Below are 8263 nucleotides of genomic sequence, written 5' to 3'. Positions count from 1 at the left end.
GTCCATGGTTCTGAAACATTATTTACCTGTGCACTGTTATAATTGCACGATTTGGGATTAGCACAGGTTAGATATAAGCGCTTTAATTTTACCTGCTGCTTTCCCAATAGTCACCACATCAGGCTCAAGATTACTCAAGATCACTTTGAAATGTCCGAAGGATGATGTCAAATGCCTTCAAAACCGCCCACTAGGGGCAGTAGTTTTGGGTTTTGCTAGGGCGTTGTGGACAGGGGTGGCAGATGGGCGTAATCACAGGACTCTGGATCTGAAGGTTGCGTGTTTAATCCCAGTGGTACACACTCATTTTTAAATTGTTTTCCGTATTCCAAAACCTTAATTTAACAATTCGGAATGAATGCCTAAACTTTATGTTTTGACCTTATCAAAAACCTTAACCCTTAACTTCTGACGTTTGGAGCAACTTCAAAATTTGAGGTTTGGAGAAACAGAATGATGCTGAGCAGGAGGAGACGGCTTTCTTGGTCCGCTAATACAGAACTATTAAAAGCACAGTGCACTACTTTTGTTGGGAATCCCCCCCAAAAAACGAAAGATATTACAACATTTCTTCATATTTTTCAGGGGGTGCTGATGGTGCACCCCTACTTCCCGCGGCTATGCATTCAGACCAGCCTTCCTGATTTAACTTTCATAAACTACATTAGTAGAAAGTGGACAAGTGTGACCTGTAGGCCTATGACAACTACTCTAAAAAGTCAAAAAATTATCTTCCCAGAGCCTTTCAAATCAAGACGTCCATTTGTTAAAGACCCTCTCCAGCTATTTTTTTTACTTCCCCCATTAAAAAACGATATTCCGAGTATATATACAGTAAAGTACCGGCACGTAAGGGTGAAGTAAACATACCTGGGCAAAATAGTGTTTTTCAGAAGAAGAAAAAAATGTATTCAAGGAGTCTCTCTGATGGGTGTACTCAGATGGCATCAGCATTCCCCCTTGATTGCTGGAACAATAGAGGAGCAATAGAGGACAAACGGATCACCCCTCCACTTGTGCCATGTCATGAGGAGATCTGCACCAGCAACTGAAATGCACCTTTCGTTAAGTACATCAGGTGATAACTGAGGTGCTAGGGAGGCTGGAGTGGGTCTTTAAGAAATAGTGTAAATTCAACTAGCTTGTAAAATCTAAATACTATCCCCATTTTTCAGGTGTCCATAGGATTAGTCTCTTCTAATTCTCTCTTCTGAGAGAAAACACATTTTCTTGGATCTGTGTGCTGAGGTTACCATAGGACATACCTTAGAGAACCTCAGTCTCCATATTGAAAGTGGCCTACCAGTCAAGTCTCTGTTCTCAGGTGAGAACAACCCGACCACAGCTCCATCTCTTGACTCCGAAGTCATAGCCACTTACCGTGCTGGAACTGCTGACCAGCGCAAGGCCACAGTCCTCTGGGAGTCAATCCTGTGTGCTGACCCCAGAAAACCCTCTGCCATCAAGATGATCCTGAGGAAATTTGGTTGTCTAGGCTTAACTCAGAAGATTGTGTCGTGTCCTGAGCTGACCCAGCAGGCCCTGCAGCATCCAGATCTGTCACAGAGTTCTGTGAAGCATGTGGAGGCCAGTGCCAATGCCAGTCAGGTGTCCGTGTACCTTTCCTGGAAGCAGCTGAGGTATAGTCTCGATCAGGAACTGAGCCAGTCCATGAGGCCTAAACTGTATCAGCAGTGACAGAGGAAGAAGCCAGTCGGTCTGGCTACATTTGGAGCAAGACAGCAGCCAGCTGGTGTAAAGCAGAAGACGTCAGCTTGCACAAATGCCAGAAAGAGAAGGGAGCATTGTCACTGATATTCCGCTCACATCAGGGTTGGGGTCAAATCCATTTCAATTCTGTCAATTGAGGAAGTAAACAGAAATTCCAGTTTGAATTAAATTTATTTTCTCAAAGAGCGGCAATGAGGGAATTTTTAAGTGGAACACACAAGTTTAGTTTTATTAGTCATATATACAGGATACACATGATATATACTGTCCAACGAAATGCTTACTTGCAGGTTCCTTCTCGACAATGCAACAGTAAGAAATAATGAAAGATAAGAATATGAATATAAAGTAAATGGCTCTGCAGACACAAATTTAAACACATGGCTCGTGAGGATTACATCATCATATACATATTTTTTTTGGGGGGGGGGGGGTGGCGGTGGAGGGGTTAATTAGTATAACATCTGTCAGTTATGTACTTTGATTCCACAATTTACATGTGAGTTACATGTAAACATTTGTCATGAGAGAAAGGAGAACTGCACATCAAACTGGCCAGGCCCGGATAGGAATAAAATAGGGTGGTGGTACAATAATACCACTGAGTTTAGTGACTGTGCAACAATACAAATGGCTTTCAAAAACAAACAATATATAATGGAAAAGAGGTCATGAAATGTTCCTCATCAATTCAAATGGTCATTATAGACCTCTTTGACCATTGCATTTCAGGCGCACGTCAGAAGATGGCAGTCTACTCATATGAAAAATAAGTGAAAAATTAAGGCAACTGGTTTGTTTCCTGGTGACAAATTAGTAACACTGTAATACCTTTTAAATAAATTAGAAATCTTAATTTCTTCTTCATCTACTTTCTGGAACTTAATCTGTTTGGAAACTGAAAAAATTGGAAAAGAAATCATTCCATGAACAGAAGAAAATACATACCAAAACTCAACCATAGCATTTTGATAGAGAAAGACAAACAATAGTCTATGTTACTGATGGACATGATGGTGGATGTTTAGCCATAGCATAGCAAGCCAAAATAAACTCAAGTGATCTTTCACATGGATTTAGGAACAACCAGAGCCATATATTTTTATTCATCTAAATATATTTGGGAACAAGCATCTATTGTCTTCTTAAAGATGATTGGATGAGGGCTCTTCATAACGCCCATTCTGACCACAGTGTTGTGAGTCACCCTGTGGTGGTACGGCGTCGGGTGCGCGGTGAAAGTTATTTAAGATAGGCCTACTCTTCAGAGAAGTCGGGTTTCAAATGTTTTCGGAAGGTTATGCAGGGACTCCGCTGTTCTCAGTAGCGGTGCATTTGTAAAAACACGTGTGTTGTGTAGGAATGAGAATTGACAGCTGTTGTTCTTTGAACATGTTTCCTCATTTATACAATTTCACATACTGATACATTTCCTGTAAAGACAGACATGACGCTCAGATAGCAAGTGTTACTGACTAGTGAAACCAACTTTACATGAAGGCAAATGTATTGATTTATTTGAACACCCCTATTATGAGTTTTTTTTACAACCTCCATTTATGTTATTTATACTGTGTAGGCCTAGTAAATTAACTGTCGTAAAGACAGTGCATTCTATGTGTCCCAGGTTTATGACAATATGTTTTTGGTATAACTAAGCAGACACTCCCATCTTAACCATATGTTGCTTTGAAATGAAGGTATGACTCCAGACATCAAATGCCTACATCATCCACCTCTGGTCAAACTTGTTAGCAATGAGATGGTGGTGTTGTAAGAGCCACCGGAGACCTCCAGCCCAGTAGAGACACACAGCTCTCCTGGAGGCACCGGAGCAGAGTGTATGGGTTCCTTTCCTCACATCTCCTTCCAGGTCCAGGTAAGTTCACCATGCGAGCAATGGCTTCATGTCTGATTCATGGTACGTGTGCAGAGAGGGTTAGACCTTGGGACCGAGGGCCTGCACTGCAGAGTGGCCCACATGTGCTCATAAGGACTTTCTATATGAATATTAAGCAGTTTGCTGTCCTATGAGGTTTAATGGATCATGACGAACGGATATCAAAACTGTTGGGCAAATTTACGTTCAAAGATGACGTTAGCCATTCCATCCAGAGCTAATTCACGTGCATCACCCTTAATGTCAGAGGCAAATGCAATGCTTGCAGCTCTACCGCCACTTTCTGCTAGTAGAATGAGCACTTTGTTCAACAATGCCTGCTAAAGTGGGTTAAATGGCTATCATGAAAAGAGATCATGAACTGTTCCTTATCAGTTCAAATGGGCAGTTAAGGACTATTTGATATCACATTTCAGTCAGCAGGTGGCATTCTCTTCAAATGAAAAGGAGAGTTAAAGATTAAGGCAACTAGCCAAGCAATATTGTCATTTATTTGCTTGAGGTGAACAGTTTATTTCGTTTGGAAGTGACAAACAATGCAACCAACGTTTTAGAGATGAAAGGCAAAATTGATGGGGCAAAAGTTTTCTTTGAACACCAGTCATATGAGTTTTTTTTACAACCTCCATTGACGTCAAATATACTGTCTACTGATATAGCAGACACTCTTATCCAGCCAGTTAGGTTAATAATTAAACTTGTCATGAGAGACTGGGGTTGGTTGGGGTCAATTCAGGAAGTAAACTGAAATTCCCATTCAGAAAGTATTCACACCTCTTTGACTTTTTCCACGTTTTGTTGTGTTACAGCCTGAATTTAAAATGGATTAAATTGAGATTTTCTGTCACTGGCCCACACACAATACTCCATAATTTCAAAGTGGAATTATATTTTTGACATTTTTACTAATTATACTGAACATAAATATAAACACAACATGCATCAATTTTGTTATGTTACAGCCTTAATCTACAATAGATAAAGTACATGTTTTCACTCAGCAATCTACACACAATACCCAATAACGACAAAGCAAAAAAACAGAAATACCTTATTTACGTAAGTACTCAGACTCTTTGCTATGAGACTCAAAATTGAGCTCAGGTGCATCCTGTTTCCATTGATAATCCTTGAGCTTTTTCTACAACTTGATTGGAGTCCACCTGTGGTAAATTCAATTGATTGGACATGTTTTGGAAAAGCACACACCTGTCTATATAAGCTCCCACAGTTGACAGTTCATGTCAGAGCAAAAACCAAGCCATGAGGTCAAAAGAATTGTCCATAGAGCTCCGAGACAGGATTGTGTAGAGGCACAGATCTGGGGAAGGGTACCAAAACATTACTGCAGCATTGAAGATCCCGAAGAACACAGTGGGCGGCATCATTCTTAAATGGAAGAAGTTTGGAACTACCAAGACTCTTCCTAGAGCTGGCCACCTGGCCAAACTGAGCAATCGTGGGAGAAGAACCCTGATGGTCACTCTGACAGAGCTCTAGAGTTCCTCTGTGGAGATAGGAGAACCTTCCAGAAGGACAACCATCTCTGCAGTACTCCATCAATCAGGCGTTTATGGTAGCGTGGCCAGATGGAAGAAATTCCTCAGTAAAAGGCACATGACATCCCGCTTGAAGTTTGCCAAAATGCACCTAAAGTCTCTCAGACCATGAGAAACAAGATTCTCTGGTCTGATGAAACTAAGATTGAACTCTTTGGCCTGAATGCCAAGCATCATATCTGGAGGAAACCTGGCAGCATCCCTACCTGTGAAGGATGGTGGTGACTGGGGCGAAGGTTCACCTACCCTAAGCACACAGCCAAGACAACGCAGGAGTGGCTTTGGGACAAGTCTCTGAATGTCCTTGAGTGGCCCAGCCAGAGCCCAGACTTGAACCCGATCGAACATCTCTGGAGAGACCGGAAAATAGCTGTGCGACAACGCTCCCCATCCAACCTGACAGAGCTTGAGAGGATCTGCAGAGAAGAAGGGGATAAACTCTCCAAAAACAGGTGTGCCAAGCTTGTAGCGTCATACCCAAGAAGACTCGAGAGCTGCAATCACTGCCAAAGGTGCTAAAACAAAGTACTGAGTAAATGTGATATTTCATTTTGAATTTTTATAAATGTGCTAACATAAAAGCCTGTTTTTGCTTTGTCATTATGGGGTATTGTGTGTAGATTGATAAGGAAAAAAAACAATTGAATCAATTTTAGAATAAGGCTGTAACAAAATGTGGAAAAAGTCAAGGGTTCAAACAGAGTGAAAAACTAGTCAAAGCTCAAACCAAGTTTATTCACCCACTGGGTCAAACAGCTGAAAAGACAAAACATGTTCCTACAAGCACCATTATTTATACCTTCCTTTAGGCAGAGTCTCCTCTTTGCACCTCTAAACACTACATCTTTGTTGCTCGGCAGGTGAAGTGTGTAATAAAACAGTTTGTGCTCCCTTCATCTGACCTGACCTCAGCTCACATTCCTCACTAATCCACAGCTATCCAAGTTTATCAGTGACCACAACCAAGTGATTGCCTTTTCTAGTGAACAATCGACAAGCAACAATGGGCATGACGGACAGAAGTAGTCAGTACAGGTGTGATCAAGCCTTACATCAAAGTTGCCTGAAGCTGAATGGAATGGGGTATACCCTGACCAGTTATTCAGAAGAAAATCCTCTGACTGTCTAATTTCTCACCGGAAATTGCTGCTGACATTGAACAGGGTTAGGGTATTTCATTAGTTTCAGACTCTCCTGTGCCACTATTCCCAGTCCTGAATACCCCATAGGTCGTAAATAAATATTTTTATTTGAACACCCCAATTATGATTTTTTTTACAACCTATATTGACATCATATAGACTGTGTAAATATATAACTGTTGTATAGACAGTGTATTCTAAATGCAACATGACATTTTTGGTATAACTTAGCAGATGCTCTTATCCATAGCCATGTCCAATCAGTGCGTTCAATTCAATAGGTAAAACTACCACATATAACAATTATACCAAAACACAATTTAAAAAAAATGTACATTACGGTATACTTCCAGATGAACCATATGTTGCTTTGAAACGAAGGTATGACTCCAGACATCTAATGGCTACATCATCCACCTCTGGGTCAAACTTGTTAGCGATGAGGTGGTGCTGATGTAGGAGCCACCGGAGATCTCCAGCCCCGTAGACACACACAGCTCTCCTGGAGGCACCGGAGCAGGGTGGATATGGGGCTCCTTTCCTCACATCTCCTTCCAGGTAACTCCACTTCACCATGCGAGCGATGGCGTTCATGTCTGATTCATGGTACTTGATGTGAGGAGGGTTAGACCCTGGCACTGAGGGCATGCGCTGCAGAGTGGCCCACAGGTGCTCATCAGGACTGTAGGTGTCCCTCTCCCACTCCAGCAGGGCCCGAACCTCCTGGCTGTCAAACACGTGATGGACAAAGTCCCTGGAGACCACGAAATACGCATTTCCGGAGAACATGGGGGTGCTGATTGGAGGAGGGCTCTTCGTAACTCCCGTTCTGACTACTATGTTATTGGTTATATTGTGCTGATACTGCCACCGGCGTTTCTTATAGTCGACGGTGGTCTCAGACTCCATGCTGTTCCCCCCGTTGAGCAGTTTGAGTGACTGAACCATCTCTGCGTTGGTTTTAATGGGGAAATCTGTTCCACAGGTATTGAGCAGGTACTTCCACTGGATAGCTGACTTCAACAGGTCCTTCATACAGTTAAGATCTGCCTGCACTCGAGACCACGATGCGTAAACTACACTCTCTGTCTTACTTGCCACAAACACATTGGTAAAACAAGTCACAATAGCCTTTACTGCAGTCCTGAATTCCTCTGAGGATTTCTGGTCCACATGCACGCAGTATACATTCTGAGGTGTGTACACGGCACGCAGGAGTCGCTCAAACATCTCAATCTTCTCATGGACCACCATGGAGTAGGCGATGGGGAAGTCTCTCTCCTCCACACTCAGGGGCATCATGACGAACCCTCTGTCTGTAACGTACGTTTTACAGTTTCGGGTCACGTCGTGGTAGAACGCCTCAGACAGAAGCTTGGGCTTATTCTTTGTTTTCAGAAGTCTTCTGAGCTGCTCCTTGTCAATGCCCTTCAGGTCTCCTTTGATGATGGCTGAGCAGGCTGGCAGGTCGTCTGCGTAGTCTTGTGGCAGGAGGTCAGGTGCTGGGAGCGGGCTTCTCTCAGAACAGGTTGGGCGTCTCAGAGTGTTCCAGAGGAGAAGAGAGATTGAAGCAGACATTAGGATGAGAAAGAGGTTTCTGAAGAAGTATATATGTGATATTGATGACCTAAGAGGACCCATAACAAAATTATTTTTCTAAAGTATGTATTATTAGTATTTGTGCAGAACATAGTCTGGGAGCACTGCTGTTAAATAATGAATGTCTCACACACACACTCAACTCAGTTTAAAGTGAGTAGGTAATCATTAACTTTAGTAGTTATGGCTTTATACTGCCTACAAACGCTTGAAATTAAAAGGTAGTAAACTTGGAACAAATGTGGTTGAAAATGAATTACTAACCTACAATACAACACTTTTCAGCATTTCCAAGTATTGGCTTGATGCTCTAAATTACACAGTTCTAACCC

General features: G+C 42.2%; 1 protein-coding gene across 1 annotated transcript; it reads right to left on the bottom strand.

Annotated features, from left to right (window-relative positions):
• Window positions 1-5904: 5904 nt before the first annotated feature.
• Window positions 5905-8263, bottom strand: LOC106564978 (beta-1,3-galactosyl-O-glycosyl-glycoprotein beta-1,6-N-acetylglucosaminyltransferase 3-like). Its single transcript, XM_014131532.2, has one exon. The coding sequence runs from the start codon at window positions 7971-7973 to the stop codon at window positions 6669-6671; it is 1305 nt and encodes a 434-aa protein (XP_013987007.1). The 5' UTR covers window positions 7974-8263; the 3' UTR covers window positions 5905-6668.

The sequence above is a fragment of the Salmo salar genome, chromosome ssa12 (assembly GCF_905237065.1).
Source record: "Salmo salar chromosome ssa12, Ssal_v3.1, whole genome shotgun sequence".
NCBI classification, from domain to species: Eukaryota; Metazoa; Chordata; class Actinopteri; order Salmoniformes; family Salmonidae; genus Salmo; species Salmo salar.
Note: the sequence above shows the minus strand (reverse complement) of the source record. Positions and strands in the feature narration are given on the sequence as shown.

Coding starts and splice junctions, on each gene's coding strand:
- LOC106564978 (XM_014131532.2), bottom strand. CDS start 7,973: ATGGGTCCTCTTAGGTCATCAATATCACATATATACTTCTTCAGAAAC.